At 36.1% G+C, this 24805-nt stretch overlaps 1 protein-coding gene across 1 annotated transcript in view; it reads left to right on the top strand.

The window, feature by feature from the left end:
* Window positions 1–17982: 17982 nt before the first annotated feature.
* LOC101901381 (transcription elongation factor SPT6) overlaps window positions 17983–24805 on the top strand; it is a 173731-nt gene continuing 166908 nt past the window's right edge. Inside the window, exon 1 of the mRNA XM_059122916.1 lies at window positions 17983–18139. Within this exon, the coding sequence (XP_058978899.1) occupies window positions 18101–18139 (39 nt within the window). The 5' untranslated portion in view covers window positions 17983–18100. The remainder of the gene's footprint in view (window positions 18140–24805) is intronic.

Here is a 24805-nt window from a genome sequence, read left to right as displayed (position 1 = left end):
AACAAATTATTTATGTTTTTTTTATACGAATAACAGATAGTAGAGTGACCATAACAAATTTTTAAGTAAAAAGTAACTTTATTTACTAAAACACATAAAATTCGTACAAGTATGGCCACCTTGTACTGTTTTGTCGCCGTTCGCCGGCGTATGAAATAGAAATAAAGCTAATTGAGTTCGCGGCGACCGACGAAATTTTCGCCGGCGCCGTGATTGTGTGCACTTCCATATACACATATGGTTTTTATTTTTGACGACGAACATACGCCGCGAAAAAATTCGTCGTTCGCTCCAATTGTGTTCCTAGCATTAAGCTCATTTCATTTTGATTGCAACACGCGCTTCCGATCCAATTTCGATATGGCAAGCGATGAGAAATTCTTTCTGCAGTATCAGCACCTGCATACTGGCGCGTGTTGGTCGAACGGAATCAATAGAACCATTGAGCCAACAAAGTTGGAAGGCAACCGGCAGTCTTGGCTTTTGCTATTTCGAGTACAGTTCATTAAATATTAATATCTTCTATGTAAGTAATTATTTTGAGTATCATTAAAGTTAATGATACTTAAATATCCGTGTTTTATTTAATCAGGCGCAGTTGGAAGCGCCTTGGAATTAATTTTTTTATTCGCGATCGTGTAAAATCCTTTAACTGGCGCCCGAGCAGGGACCCTGACTTAAGTGCTTAGTGGTCCTGTGAGTTATAAATTAATTCACAAAATCTAACTCCTCCTTCGCTAATCCGGTATTCCTGATAGTTATCCAACCGAAACATATAACCGTAGGTTACCGAGGCGGAAGTGAAGTAAACCGTACCTCAGTAGGTATCCACGATCATAAAAGTGGATCTCCAAACCGGAGAAATACGGTCCTTCCGTGAGGAGTAAAAGGGTTTTAAACGGTCGCGTCGCGCTGCCTAGCCAAGGCTCACCAAAATATAAAAATTCAAAAAAAGAATTGAAAATTAAAGAAAAATAAAATCCAAAAAAGAATTGAAAATTCAAAAAATAATAAAATTGAGAAATAAAGAAGTTTTTTATATATAAAAAAGAGAAAGAGTTGAATACAAAAATAAATGGAAAATTAAGAAAGAATAAATATTAAGAAGATTTTTTTTATAAAAAAAAAGTAAAGTGAAGTGAAAACAAAAAGGATCTTCTTCATAAAAAGAATTGAAAATTAAAAAATAATAAAATTGAGATATAAAGAAGTTTTTTATTTAAAAAGAAGAGAAGAAGTTAAATACAGAAATAAATTGAAAATTAAGAAAGGATAAATATAAAGAAGATTTTTTTTTCTATAAAAAAAGTAAAGTGAAGTGCAAACAAGAAGGACCTTCTTCATAAAGGACATAACAGGTACGTGAATATTTTCATTTCTCCCCCTTGTCAACAATTAGAAATGGAGGAACTTAGGGCCACGGTAACGACCATGACTGGAGCCATAAATCGGTTTATGGAACAGATGAAGTCGATAGAAAACAGGATAGGGACGATAGAAGCTAGTTTGAGAGCGTCTAGAAAATAGGCAGGTGGACGCGATACCACCACTGGTCACCGACGAAGGATCTCTTCAACGACCGCGGACTGAATCAGAGTTGAAAGATATAAGTCGCTTCCCCGATAGTGTGAAAGAGTTAAGAACCTTTGAAGGCAATCCCACTCAGTATATTTCCTGGGTTCATTCAGTGGAAACTATACTGAAGGACTTTGAAATAGTTAGGGACAAACCCATTTATCGAGCAATTATACAAAGTGTCCGTCAAAAAGTTACGGGCGCTGCCGACACAGCCCTGGTATCCTACAATGTGTTTGATAGTGATTGGACGGAAATAAAAAGAATACTTTCCCTGCACTACGCTGATAAACGGGATATTCAAACTCTGGAACATCAGCTCAACCAGCTGTCTCAGGGATCCTCAAGCGTAGATGAGTTTTATTCGACAGTCAACCATCAACTTTCACTCATCATTAATAAATTAAAAACAGAGTCCCACAGTGAGGAAACGATCAAAGCCTTAGTAGGAACATACAGGAGTAGAGCGTTAGACATATTCATACGCGGATTAAAACCGGAGCTTTCCCGTATGATTATAATACAGCGGCCAGGAACGTTGCCTGAAGCGTATTCCGCTTGTTTGGAGTTACAAAATCTGACCATGCGAAAAAACATAATTTATTCGAAGACGAAGGCTTATGATTCAATCTCCACAGAAACGACTTATCGTCCTGGGCCTTCAAGACCTCCAAAATCATTCCCTAAGCGATCGGGATGGCTGCATAGAAATTCTCAGCCTAGAAATTGGGAGCATAATAACAATAATTCTAACTTTCGGGTAAATTAACATGCGAATTATAATAAGCCAGCGTTACCTCCACGGTATCCGGCCATAAAACACGAACCAATGGATATTGATAGGACAATACAATCTCGTCGGGTAAATTACATTAACCATCCTAGGACAGCTGAAAAAAGAGGCGCATATGAAGAAAGAACAGGGCATAAACAGGCAAAACTTTATCACATAGAAACTTTTTCTGACGAGGACCTCATGGCTGAAAATGGCCTGGAGAGAGACTCTTGTAAGGAAGAAACTGTAGGCGAAGTAAATTTTATGGGGGAAGGCCATCAAGCTTACCCTATATAGAATACCCTTCTGTTAATGGCGGTACTTTATGTTTTTTGATCGACACGGGTTCTAACAAGAACTTTTGCAACCCACACTTATCACATGGTAGCATACCATTAGAAAAACCAATAAAAGTTCGATCAGTGGGAGGAGATATTAATATAGATAGGAAAGTAATTGGACCATTTTTTAAATTTTTAGGGATAAGTGAGCCCGTTGAGTTTTATGTTTTGCCAACGCTTAAAACCTTTGATGGTATAATAGGAGACGACACCCTTAAAGAGATAGGTGCTTTAGTTGATAGAAAGGAGAATGTTTTAGTTTTGAAAAATTGTTTTAAAATTCCATTAAAAGAAAAAGTAACAAATGAATCAAACTATGTATTAGGCGAAGAGTATGCACCAGAGGTCAGTAAAAGAATAGAAAGCCTCATTGATAAATACAAACCACTTTTTGGACCACTTGATGGTAGCGAACTTGCCTCGACAAACGTTCAAGCAGAAATAAGGACAACTACAGAAGAACCAATATATACTAAAAGTTATACTTACCCAGTCTGTTTGAGGGAAGAGGTAGAACGACAGATACAGGAATTACTTTCGGAAGGAGTTATAAGACCTTCAAAGAGTCCTTACAATTCACCTATTTGGGTAGTGCCCAAAAAACCTAAACCTAATGGTGAAAAACAATACCGAATGGTAGTGGACTTTAAACGCCTAAATGCTGTGACAATTTCAGATACCTACCCAATTCCGGACATTACGTCGACTTTAGCTAGTCTAGGTAAATCAAAGTATTTTAGTATTTATCCATGAAATCAAGGGACATCCCAAAGACTGCTTTTTCAACGGCAAACGGTAAATATGAATTCTTAAGATTGCCTTTTGGCCTTAAGAATGCGCCTGCAATATTTCAGAGGATGATAGATGATGTCCTCCGTGAGTATATAGGAAAACTCTGTTTTGTATACATTGACGATATAATAGTAATTGGAGAAAATATAGAAATTATTTTTGGGAGACATAGGCAGGTGGACGCGATACCACCACTGGTCACCGACGAAGGATCTCTTCAACGACCGCGGACTGAATCAGAGTTGAAAGATATAAGTCGCTTCCCCGATAGTGTGAAAGAGTTAAGAACCTTTGAAGGCAATCCCACTCAGTATATTTCCTGGGTTCATTCAGTGGAAACTATACTGAAGGACTTTGAAATAGTTAGGGACAAACCCATTTATCGAGCAATTATACAAAGTGTCCGTCAAAAAGTTACGGGCGCTGCCGACACAGCCCTGGTATCCTACAATGTGTTTGACAGTGATTGGACGGAAATAAAAAGAATACTTTCCCTGCACTACGCTGATAAACGGGATATTCAAACTCTGGAACATCAGCTCAACCAGCTGTCTCAGGGATCCTCAAGCGTAGATGAGTTTTATTCGACAGTCAACCATCAACTTTCACTCATCATTAATAAATTAAAAACAGAGTCCCACAGTGAGGAAACGATCAAAGCCTTAGTAGGAACATACAGGAGTAGAGCGTTAGACATATTCATACGCGGATTAAAACCGGAGATTTCCCGTATGATTATAATACAGCGGCCAGGAACGTTGCCTGAAGCGTATTCCGCTTGTTTGGAGTTACAAAATCTGACCATGCGAAAAAACATAATTTATTCGAAGACGAAGGCTTATGATTCAATCTCCACAGAAACGACTTATCGTCCTGGGCCTTCAAGACCTCCAAAATCATTCCCTAAGCGATCGGGATGGCTGCATAGAAATTCTCAGCCTAGAAATTGGGAGCATAATAACAATAATTCTAACTTTCGGGTAAATTAACATGCGAATTATAATAAGCCAGCGTTACCTCCACGGTATCCGGCCATAAAACACGAACCAATGGATATTGATAGGACAATACAATCTCGTCGGGTAAATTACATTAACCATCCTAGGACAGCTGAAAAAAGAGGCGCATATGAAGAAAGAACAGGGCATAAACAGGCAAAACTTTATCACATAGAAACTTTTTCTGACGAGGACCTCATGGCTGAAAATGGCCTGGAGAGAGACTCTTGTAAGGAAGAAACTGTAGGCGAAGTAAATTTTATGGGGGAAGGCCATCAAGCTTACCCTATATAGAATACCCTTCTGTTAATGGCGGTACTTTATGTTTTTTGATCGACACGGGTTCTAACAAGAACTTTTGCAACCCACACTTATCACATGGTAGCATACCATTAGAAAAACCAATAAAAGTTCGATCAGTGGGAGGAGATATTAATATAGATAGGAAAGTAATTGGACCATTTTTTAAATTTTTAGGGATAAGTGAGCCCGTTGAGTTTTATGTTTTGCCAACGCTTAAAACCTTTGATGGTATAATAGGAGACGACACCCTTAAAGAGATAGGTGCTTTAGTTGATAGAAAGGAGAATGTTTTAGTTTTGAAAAATTGTTTTAAAATTCCATTAAAAGAAAAAGTAACAAATGAATCAAACTATGTATTAGGCGAAGAGTATGCACCAGAGGTCAGTAAAAGAATAGAAAGCCTCATTGATAAATACAAACCACTTTTTGGACCACTTGATGGTAGCGAACTTGCCTCGACAAACGTTCAAGCAGAAATAAGGACAACTACAGAAGAACCAATATATACTAAAAGTTATACTTACCCAGTCTGTTTGAGGGAAGAGGTAGAACGACAGATACAGGAATTACTTTCGGAAGGAGTTATAAGACCTTCAAAGAGTCCTTACAATTCACCTATTTGGGTAGTGCCCAAAAAACCTAAACCTAATGGTGAAAAACAATACCGAATGGTAGTGGACTTTAAACGCCTAAATGCTGTGACAATTTCAGATACCTACCCAATTCCGGACATTACGTCGACTTTAGCTAGTCTAGGTAAATCAAAGTATTTTACAACGATAGACCTTACGTCAGGCTTTCATCAAATATCCATGAAATCAAGGGACATCCCAAAGACTGCTTTTTCAACGGTAAATATGAATTCTTAAGATTGCCTTTTGGCCTTAAGAATGCGCCTGCAATATTTCAGAGGATGATAGATGATGTCCTCCGTGAGTATATAGGAAAACTCTGTTTTGTATACATTGACGATATAATAGTAATTGGAGAAAATATAGAAATTATTTTTGGGAGACTTCGCGAGGCTAATCTTAAGGTGAATCTTGATAAAACACATTTCATGAAATCGGAGGTGGAATTTCTTGGCTATATCGTTGGTTCTGAGGGAATCAAACCGGATCCAGCCAAGGTAAAGTCCATTGAAAATTTGTTACCCCCCACGAACTTGAAAGATTTGAAAAGCTTTTTAGGAATGACTTCCTACTATAGGAGATGTATTCGAGATTATGCTAAAGTCGCAAAACCCCTTACAAATCTTACAAGAGGCAATATGCCCAAGTAAAAGCCAGTCAATCCAAAAAGGTGCCAATTACACTAAATAACGAGTCCTTAAAGTCTTTCGATAGACTGAAATCTATGTTAACTACAGCAGAGCTACTATCTTTCCCTGACTTTGAGAAGCCTTTTAACTTAACAACGGATGCCTCTAATACCGCGTTAGGTGCCGTTCTGTCACAAGGCGAAGTGGGAAAGGATAAACCCATAGCATACATATCTCGGTCTCTCAATAAAACTGAGGAAAACTATGCCACGAACGAGAAAGAGATGCTGGCCATTGTATGGGCCCTTGATAATCTCAGAAATTACTTATACGGGGCAAAGAAAATCAGGATCTATACTGATCATCAGCCTTTGACGTTTGCACTAGGGAATAGGAATTTTAATGCCAAATTAAAACGGTGGAAGGCACGTATAGAGGAATATAACCACGAGTTGATTTATAAACCTGGTAAATCAAACTATGTGGCTGATGCTCTTTCAATGTTAAAGACCGCTTCACATCATTTATATCACGCTTCTACTGAAACGGCGAGGGGGGGAATGAGCACGAACTCAGATGAAACTCTAACTGCTTCAGAGGGTCGAGAAGATGATCTTTCATCAATGGCAACAGTTCACAGTGCAGAACAAGATGCCTCTGACTTGATACCCCATGTGGAGGTACCTATAAACGTCTTTAGGAATCAGATTATATTAAGAACGGGAATGGACATGACAGCGATCGAAGAACCACACCGTGGGTATACTAGACATTTCATTTCCTCGAAAAATTGGTCTCAGGAAAAACTTATAACCCTGCTCAAGTAAAAACTTCGACCAAATATCCTTAACGGAATAAAAGAATCAGAAGGTCTTCTTGGTGACTTACAAGAAGTTTATATCGATCATTTCTCAAAATATAAAGTGAGAATTGCTCAGAAACTAGTTACAGATATAACTTCAAAAGAACGTCAATTCGAAATAATAGAAACCGAACATAGAAGAGCTCATCGTAATCCCAGAGAAAATGGTGAACAAATTTTAGAGCAATTCTACTTTCCGCATATGCGCGCTAACATCAGGAAATACGTTGCTAGCTGTGACGTTTGTAATAGATGCAAGTACGACAGAAAACCTCCACAAATACATCGTCAAGAAACACCTGATCCTAAATTTCCTTGCAAAATCCTCCACATGGACATCATGGAAATTCAGGAACAAAAATTCATTACTTGTATAGACAAGTTTACCAAATTCGCTAAATTCTTTGCTATTAAGGATACATCGTTGGTCCAAGTACAGAAAAAAATAATTAAAGTTTTGCATTATTTCACAGTGCCAAAAATTCTTGTTACTGATAATGAACGTAGCTTCCTAAGCCCCTTGATTGAATCATTAATCAAATCCCTGGGTATTAAATTATATCTAACGCCGGTACAAAGAAGTGAAGTAGACGGGCAGTTTGAACGACTACATTCAACAATAATTGAAATTTATAGATGTCTAAGAGTTGAATATCCGAATCTATCAGTAAAAGAATTAATTGAAGTATGTGTAGATAGATACAATAATACTATCCATTCAACAAAAAAGAAAAGACCATGTGACTTATTTTTTAATAGAAATGGCAAAGCGAATTATGCAAATCTTTTATCTGAACAAAAGAAAGTTAATACGGACCTCAGGCAGTTACTTAAAAAACACATGGCAAATCGCAATGCAAAAATGAATAAAAAAAGGCAGTGCCCAAAAAAATATAGAAAAGGAGATAGTATATATGTAGCTATTAAAACCATCAAAGGGAAAAACAAAGCGCTATATAGAAAAGAAATAGTTGAAAAAGACAATAGAGTAACGGTGTTGACAAGGAGTGGACGAAGTATTCACAAAGAACATATAAAAGATTTGAATAGAAAAAGTCCAAAGAAAAATCTAACTTTATAATTATTTTTGATCCTTTTTGTTTCGTTCACGTAAAGTATACATCTTGCATATAAGTACAAAAAAGATTACGTATTAAAAATGAATAAAATAAAATGGAACAAAGTAAAATGGAACAAATTGTACGAGTCCATTGAGAATTAAAAAAATTGTATGAGCCCATTGAGGAAAAAAATAAAATGGAACAAATTGTACGAGTCCATTGAGAATTATGAACATAAGACAATAATGAATAGTTGAGGATAACTACCATTAACTAGAGCTTTCCTGTAAGTGGGATGGATAAATCGTACCCCAGTAGGTTGGGGGAGGCATGCTTGCTCCCGACTAAACCGGACCAATACGAAGTCCCCATGGTACGTTCGAGAAAAAGGTCAGTTTCCAAAACTAAATGTATCTCTTTGCTCTTTAAAAAAAAAGATAATATGAAAGAAATAACACAAAGAAAAGAAAGAATGAATAAATGTAAAAATTGTATACACAATGCAAAAATATATAAGTAAATCAGCTCAGATCGGTTAGCTTCCGGATGATGCACTAAACCATGGTCTGGCGAGTTGCATCACGGGCTACAGATGCGACGGCAGCATGGTATTAGATCATTATTTAGCGTTCAAAGTAAACCAAGGAACTATCCATATTCTGGCTCATAAAGAAATCTCACATATTACTGCATAATTGCATCAAAAAAAAAAAAAAAAAAAAAAAAATATATATATATATATATATATATATATATATTTCATATACAAAAATCTAAATTTAACTAATTATCATTAACACATTTCATAGTCATATCACCGCCTCATCCCTATTGACATAATTACCTTATACTATTTCCAGAAATTATATTTCTTTATGGTTATGCATCTCGGGTCATTTTTCCTCATTGCATTCAACCTGATTGGTTTTATAAACGGTTTACAAATCTACCAGTACAAAACATCGCTGGTTTCATTAAAAATTGGTAATGGATGGATAGTCAATGGTAACTTCAAGATAATACATGTCATCAACTTGGAACAATACATGGATGCTGCAGCAAATATCTCATCTCTTATTGAACGACACATCCCGCCGAGTAAAAACAAGGAATTCATCTTATACCATATATTGCAGATGCAGGAACGTCTTAATGAGTTGATGAATGTACAAAGAAGAACGCTTAGGTCAATAGATTGGATCGGATCAGCGTGGAAATGGCTTGCTGGAAGTCCCGATTCAACAGACTGGAACAATATACTACGGAGCCGAGAAAATATCATCATAAATAATAATGAACAATACAGAATTAATGAAGAGCTTGGGCAGAAGACGAACCAGGTTATCAAGAAGAAATCGTAACGTTATTGACAGACAACGTTATCTACATGACAAACTACAGGGGTTTGATTGAATTGAATGGGAAAACTGAGTTTCTCAATGGCACTTACCTTCTGCAACTCTCAAATGAATCGGTGGTAATCAAGAATCATACTTACTCGAGCAAGTCAATCACGAAGGTTCAGCCGAGCCTGGCTGTGGGATTTGAACCGCGGACCTCGGTGTGCAGCCAACTAGAAGTTGCCGTCTCTACGTTCAGAGCCATTAACCCGTCTTCCTAAAGCAGCACTAAAACAAGTGTATGCATTGGAAGCAATGTAGTTGTTGTGGACAAAAAATCCATCACTACAAAAACAAAAAAAAAAAAAAAAACAAAAAAAAAACAAAAAAAAACAAAAAAAAAAAAAACTTTGCTGTGAAAAAGATCTGCCAATAGAACTTGAGTCGAACCTGGAGAGTTTCTAGTGTATAATTCGCATATGCTAATTTGCAATATGTTCGAAATATATACTACTTTCCAGAGAACGGCCCTTGTAAGCCATCATCCACACCAAATATGCCTGATGAGCCGCTTAACCAACGGCGAAACGCGTCGCATAGTGGTGAGTGTGTGATAGTGTCTATCTGGCTTTAATTTTCACTGCAAATTTCAGATCATTAAGCTCGTCTCGAAAGAGAAAACAAACACATAAATCATAAAACATATGATCTTCGCCTTAACAAGGCAAAACTCAAAAATTCAGCCGAGCCTGGCTGTGGGATTTGAACCGCGGACCTCGGTGTGCAGCCAACTAGAAGTTGCCGTCTCTACGTTCAGAGCCATTAACCCGTCTTCCTAAAGCAGCACTAAAACAAGTGTATGCATTGGAAGCAATGTAGTTGTTGTGGACAAAAAATCCATCACTACAAAAACACAAAAAAAAAAAAAACTTTGCTGTGAAAAAGATCTGCCAATAGAACTTGAGTCGAACCTGGAGAGTTTCTAGTGTATAATTCGCATATGCTAATTTGCAATATGTTCGAAATATATACTACTTTCCAGAGAACGGCCCTTGTAAGCCATCATCCACACCAAATATGCCTGATGAGCCGCTTAACCAACGGCGAAACGCGTCGCATAGTGGTGAGTGTGTGATAGTGTCTATCTGGCTTTCCTTTTCACTGCAAATTTCAGATCATTAAGCTCGTCTCGAAAGAGAAAACAAACACACAAATTTACTTTCGTTTGAATGTACATACGCCATTCAACATTGTAGTTTTCATTCATAATTTTCAGTCTTCCCAAAAATTTTTAAAATTTCATTAAATTTGTCTATTTATAATTTTTAAATGTCATAATTTATTTTTTCGATAAATGCTCTCATTTGTTAGGGATGGGACATATTTTTTCGTTGTTCTGAGAGTGATTTGATTTGAACAACGTACAAATATGAGTGTTCGCTCAGGAAATTTTGTGTAAGGCCTGAACCTTCGTGATTGACTTGCTCGAGTAAGTATGATTCTTGATTACCACCGATTCATTTGAGAGTTGCAGAAGGTAAGTGCCATTGAGAAACTCAGTTTTCCCATTCAATTTAATCAAACCCCTGTAGTTTGTCATGTAGATAACGTTGTCTGTCAATAACGTTACGATTTCTTCTTGATAACCTGGTTCGTCTTCTGCCCAAGCTCTTCATTAATTCTGTATTGTTCATTATTATTTATGATGATATTTTCTCGGCTCCGTAGTATATTGTTCCAGTCTGTTGAATCGGGACTTCCAGCAAGCCATTTCCACGCTGATCCGATCCAATCTATTGACCTAAGCGTTCTTCTTTGTACATTCATCAACTCATTAAGACGTTCCTGCATCTGCAATATATGGTATAAGATGAATTCCTTGTTTTTACTCGGCGGGATGTGTCGTTCAATAAGAGATGAGATATTTGCTGCAGCATCCATGTATTGTTCCAAGTTGATGACATGTATTATCTTGAAGTTACCATTGATTTCATATACAAAAATCTAAATTTAACTAATTATCATTAACACATTTCATAGTCATATCACCGCCTCATCCCTATTGACATAATTACCTTATACTATTTCCAGAAATTATATTTCTTTATGGTTATGCATCTCGGGTCATTTTTCCTCATGCCGAGATGCATAACCATAAAGAAATATAATTTCTGGAAATAGTATAAGGTAATTATGTCAATAGGGATGAGGCGGTGATATGACTATGAAATGTGTTAATGATAATTAGTTAATTTTAGATTTTGTATATGAAATATATATATATATATATATATATATATATATATATATATATATATATATATATATATATTTCATATATATATATATATTTCATATATATATATATATATATATATATATATATATATATATATATATATATTTCATATACAAAAATCTAAATTTAACTAATTATCATTAACACATTTCATAGTCATATCACCGCCTCATCCCTATTGACATAATTACCTTATACTATTTCCAGAAATTATATTTCTTTATGGTTATGCATCTCGGGTCATTTTTCCTCATTGCATTCAACCTGATTGGTTTTATAAACGGTTTACAAATCTACCAGTACAAAACATCGCTGGTTTCATTAAAAATTGGTAATGGATGGATAGTCAATGGTAACTTCAAGATAATACATGTCATCAACTTGGAACAATACATGGATGCTGCAGCAAATATCTCATCTCTTATTGAACGACACATCCCGCCGAGTAAAAACAAGGAATTCATCTTATACCATATATTGCAGATGCAGGAACGTCTTAATGAGTTGATGAATGTACAAAGAAGAACGCTTAGGTCAATAGATTGGATCGGATCAGCGTGGAAATGGCTTGCTGGAAGTCCCGATTCAACAGACTGGAACAATATACTACGGAGCCGAGAAAATATCATCATAAATAATAATGAACAATACAGAATTAATGAAGAGCTTGGGCAGAAGACGAACCAGGTTATCAAGAAGAAATCGTAACGTTATTGACAGACAACGTTATCTACATGACAAACTACAGGGGTTTGATTGAATTGAATGGGAAAACTGAGTTTCTCAATGGCACTTACCTTCTGCAACTCTCAAATGAATCGGTGGTAATCAAGAATCATACTTACTCGAGCAAGTCAATCACGAAGGTTCAGGCCTTACACAAAATTTCCTGAGCGAACACTCATATTTGTACGTTGTTCAAATCAAATCACTCTCAGAACAACGAAAAAATATGTCCCATCCCTAACAAATGAGAGCATTTATCGAAAAAATAAATTATGACATTTAAAAATTATAAATAGAAAAATTTAATGAAATTTTAAAAATTTTTGGGAAGACTGAAAATTATGAATGAAAACTACAATGTTGAATGGCGTATGTACATTCAAACGAAAGTAAATTTGTGTGTTTGTTTTCTCTTTCGAGACGAGCTTAATGATCTGAAATTTGCAGTGAAAAGGAAAGCCAGATAGACACTATCACACACTCACCACTATGCGACGCGTTTCGCCGTTGGTTAAGCGGCTCATCAGGCATATTTGGTGTGGATGATGGCTTACAAGGGCCGTTCTCTGGAAAGTAGTATATATTTCGAACATATTGCAAATTAGCATATGCGAATTATACACTAGAAACTCTCCAGGTTCGACTCAAGTTCTATTGGCAGATCTTTTTCACAGCAAAGTTTTTTTTTTTTGTGTTTTTGTAGTGATGGATTTTTTGTCCACAACAACTACATTGCTTCCAATGCATACACTTGTTTTAGTGCTGCTTTAGGAAGACGGGTTAATGGCTCTGAACGTAGAGACGGCAACTTCTAGTTGGCTGCACACCGAGGTCCGCGGTTCAAATCCCACAGCCAGGCTCGGCTGAATTTTTGAGTTTTGCCTTGTTAAGGCGAAGGTCATATGTTTTATGATTTATGTGTTCGTTTTCTCTTTCGAGACGAGCTTAATGATCTGAAATTTGCAGTGAAAAGGAAAGCCAAATTTTGTTTTCTCTCTCATTCGAGGTACGCATTTGGTCCACGAGTTAAAATTTCTACGGAAAACTGCAAACAAAATAGTCAATATTTTCAAAATGTTTCTATCGGCAGAAAAAATGTTTGACAAGTGTCTCTTCGGCATAATTTAAAAATGGAAAAACACAAAAATATGTTCAAAATGTCAACATTTACACAAAAAGTTGAAAACGTGAATGAAAATTGTAAAATTAATTATATAATAAATTTTTGGGAGAAAAACAATAATTTCTTATATTCATATAAGTGAGAGTTTCATGTATTTTCGTATACATTCCCTTTAAAATCAACAAACAATTTTTTTGAAAAAAGGAATTATTTTACTATGAATTACGAATCGTGCCGTATGAACGGGTTAATTCGTGTACCTAATTCTGAGAGCGAACAACGTTGTTCGGTTTCCAATGGAAACATGGTATTACCTCCGGTGCTATCGAATATTACACATAAAGACCTGCTGCTTGACATAAAGTATGTCCATGAAATAGGCCTCAATAACATTAACCGATTGAACCAGTTTGGAGTGAGATTTAATAGTACCATTGGCATTAATGTTATGTTCATTGCTTCCATCTCTCTTTGCATTGGTTGGTTGTGGTATCAGCAAACGAGGAAACTAAATCTCCCAAAGCTACGTGTTCAGCTGCCCCCTATAGATTCGCAGATCTGCGGGACGCAGATATTTAAGGAGGGAGGAGTTAACGACATTGGCGACACTGTCGCTTCTGCAACTTAAGCTCATTTCATTTTGATTGCTACACGCGCTTCCGATCCAATTTCGATATTGCAAGCGATGAGAAATTCTTTCTGCAGTATCAGCACCTGCATACTGGCGCGTGTTGGTCGAACGGAATCAATAGAACCATTGAGCCAACAAAGTTGGAAGGCAACCGGCAGTCTTGGCTTTGGCTATTTCGAGTACAGTTCATTAAATATTAATATCTTCTATGTAATTAATTATCTTGAGTATCATTAAAGTGTGAATTGTTATAATTGTTAAAAAATTAAATATCCGTGTTTTATTTAATCAGGCGCAGTTGGAAGCGCCTTGGAATTAATTTTTTTATTCGCGATCGTGTAAAATCCTTTAACTTGTATATTACGCGCGAAAACAGCTCATTAGGCATATTTGGTGTGGGTGATGGCTTACAAGGGCCGTTCTCTGGATAGTAGTATATATTTCGAACTTATTGCAAATTAGCATATGCGAATTATACACTAGGAACTATGCAAATTTTAGATCATTAATTATGTTTTATTTATACGAGTAACAGATAGTAGAGTGACCATAACAAATTTAAAGTAAAAACTAACTTTATTTACTAAAACAGAAAATTCGTACAAGTATGGCCACCTTGTACTGTTTAGTTCGCCGTTCGCCGGCGTATGAAATAGAAATAACGACGAAATTTTCGCCAGAGCCGTGATTGTGTACATTTCTATATACACATATGCTTTTATACCCTCCACCATACTATGGAGGGTATATTAACTTTGTCATTCCGTTTGTAACTCCTCGATGTAGGTCCACGTTTTCATATAGCCCACATATAACGGTACCTCCCTATATTCGGTATTTTGATGATTTTGGGGACATTTTTCACTGGAATTGTTTCAAATTTGGTATTTGAAGTTCAAAATGGATACTACACCCTAAGACAGAAAATTGTCTGTGCAGGTCCACGTCTTCGTAATGCCCCCATATATCAGTACCTCCCTATATTCGGTATTTTCATGATTTTAGTGACATTATTCACCGGAATTGTTTGAAAATTGGTATTTGAAGTTCGTAATGAATACTACAGTCTAAGATAGAAAATTGTCTGTGCAAGTCCATGTCTTCGTATAGCCCCCATATAACGGTACCTCCTGATATTCGGTATTTTGGTGATTTTAACGACATTATTCACGGGAATTGTTTCAAATTTGGTACTTGAAGCTCAAAATGGATACTACACCCTAAGACAGAAAATTGTCTGTGCAGGTCCACGTCTTCGTATAGCCCCCATATAACTGTACCTCCCTATATTCGGTATTTTGATGATTTTAGCGACATTAGTCACCGGAATTGTTTCGAAATTTGTGTTTGAAGTTCGTAATGAATACTACAGTCTGTGACAGAAAATTGTCTGTGCGGGTCCAGGTCTTCGTATAGGCCCCATATATCAGTACCTCCCCATATTCGGTATTTTGACGATTTTAGGTACAATACCCACCGAAATTGTTTTGAAATGTGGTATTTGAAGTTCGTAATGGATGCTACAGCCTGTGACAAAAAATTGTCTATGCTGGTTCAGGTCTTTGCACAGCTCCAATTTAACGGCACCTCCTTATATACGATATTTTGGTGATTATAGCTACATTATGCTAGGAACACAATTGGAGCGAACGACGAATTTTTTCGCGGCGTATGTTCGTCGTCAAAAATAAAACACATATGTGCAAGGTAGATCTAACAGGTAACCGCATCGGCGAATTGCTACAACAAAGCAACTTTTGTGGTCCCCTCAAATGTCAAAATTGACATCTAAGGCGAAAAACATAGATTCGCCATGACATTTATAGGTTGCGGCAAATTTGTTTCAACCAATCAGAAACGAGGTGTTTGTTTACATTTTATTTTGTGTGCCTCTCGTCGTAAACGAACGTCGCAATAAAAGTTTTTATTGTAAAACAAATAAGAGTAAAATAAGTATTAATTGTAGTATTGCGATATTTTTTAATCCAAGAAACTTATAATGACTATATTTTACTGGTTTAAACCGAAAGTTTCCCGGAACTGCAAATGACAAGAGTCGAATTCTTGCACTACTTCCCGTGATGTGCTTTGGAAATCTTAGATGTTGAGGCTAACTTAATCCTTAAAGCTGCACTCCATTCTAACCTCCTTCCTTAATTTTCTTTTACTTTTTTTACTGGTTTCACTCTTAACTTGCTCTTAAATTATTTGAAAATTATAAAAAGGTACTTTTAGGGAAGACAATATAAACAAATTTGTTGTTGCATTCATTTAGGGCGAATTCTTCATTACAACAATTTGTTTTGACATTTAATGGTGCCGTCAGCTGGGCTGATGCGATTACCTAGTACATCTACCTTGCATATGTGTATATGGAAGTGCACACAATCACGGCACCGGCGAAAATTTCGTCGGTCGCCGCGAACTCAATTAGCTTTATTTCTATTTCATACGCCGGCGACCGGCGAACAAAACAGTACAAGGTGGCCATACTTGTACGAATTTTATGTGTTTTAGTAAATAAAGTTACTTTTTACTTTAAAATTTGTTATGGTCACTCTACTATCTGTTACTCGTATAAAAAAAAACATAATTAATTTGTTTATTTATTTGTGTACTTGCGCCTGAGTGAAGATGGATATCAGTGAATTTATAATAGAGAAGATGGACATAAGTGAAATTATAATAGAGAACGTAAAGAATTATGTGTTCTTGTATAATTCATTGTAGTCAACAAATGAGCAAAAAGTAAACAACTTCATCAGCTGTTTTATAATTTCGTCGGTATTGTGTTCCATACGACGAATTTTCGCGGCTCATTTTGTCGCCGCGTAGGGCGAAATTCGTCGTTCGCTCCAATTGTGTTCCTAGCATTATTCACCGCTTATGACAAACAATGCCTATGTATGTTCACGTCGCATAGACCCCAATATAACGGCTATATTCGATATTTTTTAAATTTTAACAGAATCTTTTAAGGATTTTATTTTTTAAAAATTTCCAAATTCGTTGCAAATGGTGGAGGGTATTAAAAGTTCGGCACGGCCGAACTTAGTGCCTTTTAACTTGTTTATTTTTGACGACGAACATACGAAAAATTCGTCGTTCGCTCCAATAATGTTCCTAGCAAGGTAGATGTACTAGGTAATCGCATCAGCCCAGCTGACGGCACCATTAAATGTCAAAACATTTTGTTGTAATGAAGAATTCGCCCTAAATGAATGCAACAACAAATTTGTTTATGTTGTCTTCCCTAAAAGTACCTTTTTATAATATTTCAAATAATTTAAGACCAAGTTAAGAGTGAAACCTGTAAAAAAAATTAAAAGAAAATGAAAGAAGGAGGTTAGAATGGAGTGCAGCTTTAAGAATTAAGTTAGCCTCAACATCTAAGATTCCCAAAGCACATCACGGGAAGTAGTGCAAGAATTCGACTCTTGTCATTTGCAGTTCCGAAAAACTTTCGGTTTAAACCAGTAAAATATAGTCATTATAAGTTTCTTGGTTTAAAAAATATCGCAATACTACAATTAATACTTATTTTACTCTTATTTGTTTTACAATAAAAACTTTTATTGCGACGTTCGTTTACGACGAGAGGCACACAAAATAAAATGTAAACAAACACCTCGTTTCTGATTGGTTGAAACAAATTTGCCGCAACCTTTAAATGTCATGGCGAATCTATGTTTTTCGCCTTAGATGCCAATTTTGACATTTGAGGGGACCACAAAAGTTGCTTTGTTGTAGCAATTCGCCGATGCGGTTACCTGTTAGATCTACCTTGGTTCCTAGCATTAAGCGACTCTAAAAATGACCTAAAGCGCAGTGTTTCATTTCTCACAGTTTTACATTGAACTTTTTTCGTATTAGGTAAGTATCAATACCGGTTACTTTGCAACTGAATACTTTTAATATTTTTGTTTTATTTTCTCTATTTTCGCTTTAAGTAAATTTATACAGCAAGATTTGTACATTAAATTGGCACGTGTTAAGTGGATATTTAACTGAAAATGGCAGACTTTATAGATTCAGAAGCCGAGGAGTCTGAGGTAATTGTAAAATTATTGAATTTCACATTGTATTGATTATTTAAAAATATTCTTGTATATACATTTCAAATTGTATAATTTGCATGATTTCGGTGTTCAGGTTTATTGATTAAAAAATTTACTGCCGTATGAGAAATGCCGTAAAAGGTTAAAAAGAATACCTTTAGGAGATCTAAATAATCTTAGCCCATTTGTTGAGGATACATTTCTTTTATATTTTTTTATTAAACATTTTAGGCCCATATATTTTTTCCTTTAATGAGAATACATATGACTGAAAGTGGTACCATCGCAGCAAGTGGGTTAAGTTATCCAAACGAAATACCAAGAAATGTGTTTTCCACCAGGCTCACTTAGTTGAAGCAAATGTGCTAGGAAAGTACACGCCAACCGGAACAACTCTAGTTTAGTAAAAATTTTCGATTTTTTCGAATTTTTTTTTCCAGAGGTGGGCATTCTTACTCTGATTTCGCGAAACTATTTTTTTTCTTGGGGGCGGACTGGGCTGCACCCGGATCTACTTAACCGATATAGACAATATAGGTATCGTTTGAAACCTTATGAAAATACCTATCCAACCTATGAAAATACTTAATACTTAATTATACTTAATTTTTAGGAAGTGTCGAAGTTAGAATAATTCCAGATCAAACTGGTTATGTGTCTCTGAACAAAATAAATTTTAAACTTAATATGTAGCATAAAAATAATTGTTAATAAAAAACCGTGATTATTTTTTACCAATTTAGCACTTTTTCCCAATTCGGTGCAAATTTTCTTATAATTTCACTGTACAATATATAGTCTGAGTTGTGAAAATGCCAAGTAGAACTCATAGTACTCGTTTATAATTCTACTCGAAATAATACGTATTTGCAGGAAACACAACTGTATAAATGTTAAATTTCAAGTCCTAGGAAAACCTTTTGACAAAATCTTTGACTCAAAATCATCAATCATCAATTTCCTTTCATCGAATACATTCACCTATATCAACACCCAAACTTAGTAAAAACATCAATATTAAGCAAAATGTCAATTTTATTAAGTCACTTTGCCATGTTTGCATCCGAGTGAGAATATATGCACATAGTATTAAGCTAGTAAATTAAACTGTAATATCAACCATCACTCGCAAATAAAATTGCACTCCAGAAATCATCCATCGTAGACCAATATGCTTTAAAAGTTTTAAAAGCCAAACAAAGCCTTAACTATTAGCTGTGAATTTTAGTGCTACCAGTTAGTTTTAAAGTTAAGCATCCTACTTTACCCTTGATCAATAAAATGTGCTAAAGAACCTACAACTTTTTTGGATACCTAGCCATGTTGGTACTACATTGATTGAATGATGAATTGAAAACTCACATAAAAACTATGCTTGCTTTAAAGGCCAAGTAAAATAACAAAAATTTCTACCAAAAATATAAATCTAACTTTTACTATCCCATTGATTAAAAATTTACACTTTTACCAACCCTTTGGCAAAGAATTTTTACCCCTGCTTTGGAATGCCGACTACGATTTCTTTAAAACATTTTTATGACAGTAAAATCTGAAGCGTATGAATGCATGTATAGTACAATGAAGAGAAGGTAGGCTGTTGGAAAATTTTGCAAGTAACGGGCCTACCTGTATGGATAGTATGTCAGAATTGCTATAAAACAAATGCAACTAATTGTTTATTATCAAATAAACTAAACAACTTGTTGCATCTATTTTGAATATATAAACAAAAAACGCAAAAATTGAATGAAAGATCTAGATTCCTTTTCAAAATTATTTTTTTTATTTCTCTAGTTTTTTTTTTTGCTACAAAAGTGTAATTTTTTTCACACATACGTTGAAATATGTATCAACTGATTTTGAATATTTCCCCAACAATTTTTATATTCAAAAGAAGACACACATGCATAAATTAATTTATTTATTTACATAAGAATAGACAGACGCGAACAACTTAGCAAAACATTCAGCATTTTCAGTATAGGGAACATGTTTATTATTATCAACATTTAATACACAAAGTTTGGAGGATGTTTTTCTTTTTAAATTTACAAAATCGTAAAAGGACTTTGAATTACATTTTAAATTGTTTTTAACTGTATTTAGATAATCTTTGTACGATCTACGAGCTTCTGTAGCATATCTTGATCTAGCAATTGAATAATTGTCAGACCCATATTTCTTATATTTTGGAAAAAGTTTGTCCTTAGAGTTTTTAGTAAAGTTTTTTTGAAGTTTTTTTTTTCGAACAGTGTTTGGCTTGCTTGTTTGGGATACCATAGTATTTTGTTTTGCAAAATCGTCAGGCAAAATCCCATTATTGTTGTTTTTATAAAAACAACGTTTGTTTATGAGTGGAGAACGATGGTAATGTTTACCAGGGGGTAAGGCAGGGAATACCTAGGTTTCGGAAAGAGCCAACAATCCTCATCAGTTCCCTTGTTTCTTGTCTGGGATATTCTCCCCAGAAGTTATTTTAAAAAATAACTTCTATGACAAAAAACATTTTTTACCCAAGTGACGAGATCGTAAGCTCAATAGAAGAGGAACAAAAGAATTACATAAAACTAAAATTCTTTTGGAAAATCTTCTAAATCTTACAACCGCACTATAAACATTTTTTTTCGATTTTAGGAATACATTCTTCGAAAGATATGTTAAAAATGTTATAAAATTTACGTTCAGTGGAAAATGCGGTTTTCATACGAGGTTGTGCACCACATCGAGAGCACCTTTGATAAAAAGATGTACACACTAGCAGTATGCATTGACATCGAAGGCGCGTTCAACAACGTCAGCACAGATTCATTCATCTAATCCTCAGGTAATTTTCAGGTCGACCGGGCCCTAAGGGACTGGATAAACCATATGCTAAGGAATAGATGGATAAACTGACCTTAACATAAGGAACGTTAACATAAGAGACCACATCCAAGAAAGAGCAAACAAAGCTCATAGATGTTAGGCAACGTGTAAAAGGGGTTTCGTGGCGTTTCAATCCAAATATGACACACTGGCTATACAAAAGCGAAATTAGACCTGTTCTACAGGAAGTCCAACGAATGTTCTGCTTAAGCATCTGCGGCTCAATGAGGACAACACCAACTAGGGTATTAGAGACAATTCTTTTTGTGTGCACCCAATAGATATTCAGATTCGGTATGAAGCGGCCGTCGCGGCCTTATGGCTCAGGGCGACGGACGAGTAGATAAGCAAAAAAAAAACTTCGTACCGGACCGGATATCTGAAACAATTGTAGCTGCCTCTTGTGAAACATTAATCCCTACCAGAGACTCGTGGATCGACGGATTTCTACCACAAATGCCGACTGGAAACTGTTGTTATACACACGGCTCAGTGCAGAGCGGTACTGGGACGTTCTATTGAAGAACCAAATACCGAAATCTCTCTCCGCTTGCCCGCCCGATCACTATACGATCCTTCAAGAGGATGTCCGGATGGAACTGGCTTAATGCTAACACGAGATCGGCTACCGTTAACGTCATAACGGACAGTAAGACAACTATAAAAGCTATAACATCCAAAACAGTAACTCCAAAAACGGAATGTATAGTTTCAATCAACAACTACTCTCAACACGGCTTAGTACGCTTTATATGGGTACCAGATCATACGGAAGTTAGAGGTGACGCTAAAAAAGTCAGGGTATTAGCAACAATCAACGTAGACAATCCAGTGCCGTTAAATGCGTAACTTGTAGTGCTAAAGACATTGGCAAAAAACACCCACAGATCCCTATGGAACAATGAGGGCGTAGGGAAAATCGCCAAAATCCTATGGGGCGATCCTTTTTATTACTAGGTAAGAAGGAGATCAGGGAGGTAACAGGCATCCTTATGGGGCACCTGGGCCTAAAAGTTCATCTGTACAAGATAAGATAACATCATATGCAGGGCATACGGGGAAGATGACGAAAAATCGCAACATTTTTTAATTATTTATTTACAAAATATTTTATAAAGTAACACTTACAAAATATTGAAGGAAGTCGCCGTAGTGTTAAATAAGCATTTACTAACCCGAGTAGGGCTACGAAAATAAAATCTGATCTAGATAAATCAGGATTATGGCTAATCCTTGGAATTGTTGAATTATCTCGTTTAAGAAAAGTGGACGAAGATTGCCACATAATTGATTTACTCCCGCGTAGTTTTGTTTTATAAAGATGCAGTAAGGTGAAATGAAAACAGGGAATTTCTGCTATAGAAATCATAACCAATGCTTCTATTGCCATCTTATCATTCAAATCACTTCCCTTAATACCTGAATGTGATGGTATCCATAAAACTACAATCTCATAGTGTTTGGGATCGTCACCATATCAGTGTAGATTCCTCCTTTGTTGTGTTGAAGGGCCTTGGCGACACTCAAATTGTCGATACCAATTAACGTCTTTATATAGTGTTTGGCGTGGATTATGGCGGGTTTTAAAGCACTCAGCTCTGCTGTGAATATACCAGTATTGCTTGGCAATCTTGTTTTGCAAATCGTTGAGAAACTGTTCGTTGTCAATTGCTTGATTACTACATATGATGTAGAATATACATTTGAGGAACCGTCTGTGTAAAGGATCGTGTCCGGGCTTAAGGCAGAAAGAGTTGTTTATAGCGCTCTTCACTGGTGTGAGTTTTTAAGTGTGAAGATAAAGTAGTGTTAATTGAAACGAAACTATTGCTGCATATAAGATTTGCGCTAGGTTTGGAAGGCAGAGGTATTTCCAAGTTTGAAAAAAGCGCCAAGATTTAGCCAATAGAGTTTATACATGAATTATTGTTTGCGTTATCATATCTCCAAAATGTTTTATGGAGCCCATGATTACGTAAAGAGAATTGTTCCAAAATATGTAATTTCTCTCTATATAAAGTGCTTCTTGAGGTGTAGAATGAAGAAGCCATGTGGCAGTTCTAAAACATTTGTTTATGGCAACATTCAGTTTCAAAATATTTGCTTTGAATGTGAATCCATAGATTGTAATGCAATGAGCAATTGTCCCATACACTAAAGATTTACATATGTTATGATAATTAATGTATCAATGTAAGGTCCTTTTGTTTTAGAAGAAATCAACCAAAGTAGGTCGTTGCTCTTTCCTAATTTGACTTGTAACATTTTGTATGGTCATTCCATAACAAATTTCTGCTGAATGACAGTCCCAAAATTCTCATTCGATGATGAATGTTGATAGTGTTTTGATCGAGTCATATTGAATTAAGTTGACATTTTCTCCTGCGACATATGTAAAGAAGGCCTATTTTATTAGAAGGGATCACGGCTCCTACACCTCTAGCCTAACATTGTACTGAACGGTTAATAATATTTAAATTTACTTCCTCGTCTTGTGGGAAGCCTGATGAAATTGCAATTATGTTATCAGCGTATACTCCTACAAAATCGATTCCTGATACGTTTTCAAGCGCCCTGCATAAAGAATTTATGTATATATTGTAATGTATAACTGAGATAGGCGAACCCTGGGGTACACCATTATCCAAAGGCAAAGAATTAGAAAAATAGCAATCGACTCTTAGTAGCATACGTCGAAATGATAAAAAAAGATCGTATTAATGCGATGATTTGACCCTGAATTATGGAGTTCGGTGAGTATACTGGTGTATACAACACGGCCAAATGCCTTTTCTAAATCCGCTGAGATAACCAAGCTGTGTTTTATGCGGCTTATATTTTCAGGTTATGTACACTCCAGGTTGTGACACAGTGTATGTTCACCGTGATGTGGATGAAGACATGTTGGATTGTGGAGAAACGAATTTGGCTGTAATGTAATAAACGCCTTGTCAAAAGTTTTTCAAAAATCTTTCAAAGAACGGGAAGTAAAGATATGGATAAACTGACCTTAACATAAGGAACGTTAACATAAGAGACCACATCCAAGAAAGAGCAAACAAAGCTCATAGATTTTAGGCAACGTGTAAAAGGGGTTTCGTGGCGTTTCAATCCAAATATGACACACTGGCTATACAAAAGCGAAAATAGACCTGTTCTAACATACGCATCAATAGTCCGAAATACTACAGGAAGTCCAACGAATGTTCTGCTTAAGCATCTGAGGACAACACCAACTAGGGTATTAGAGACAATTATTTTTGTGTGCACCCAATAGATATTCAGATTCGGTATAAAGCGGCCGTCGCGGCCTTATGGCTCAGGGCGACGGACGAGTAGATAAGCAAAAAAAAAACTTCGTACCGGACCGGATATCTGAAACAATTGTAGCTGCCTCTTGTGAAACATTAATCCCTACCAGAGACTCGTGGATCGACGGATTTCTACCACAAATGCCGACTGGAAACTGTTGTTATACACACGGCTCAGTGCAGAGCGGTACTGGGACGTTCTATTGAAGGACCAAATACCGAAATATCTTTCCGCTTGCCCGCCCGATCACTATATGATCCTTCAAGCGGATGTCCGGATGGAACTGGCTTAATGCTAACACGAGATCGGCTACCGTTAACGTCATAACGGACAGTAAGACAACTATCAAAGCTATAACATCCAAAACAGTAACTCCAAAAACGGAATGTATAGTTTCAATCAACAACTACTCTCAACACGGCTTAGTACGCTTTATATGGGTACCAGATCATACGGAACTTAGAGGTGAAAAAGTCAGGGTAT

Source organism: Musca domestica, unplaced genomic scaffold (genome assembly GCF_030504385.1).
Source record: "Musca domestica strain aabys unplaced genomic scaffold, Musca_domestica.polishedcontigs.V.1.1 22, whole genome shotgun sequence".
Classification (NCBI taxonomy): Eukaryota; Metazoa; Arthropoda; class Insecta; order Diptera; family Muscidae; genus Musca; species Musca domestica.
The sequence above is the reverse complement of the archived record's forward strand: the minus strand, read 5'-3'. Positions and strand labels throughout refer to the sequence as shown.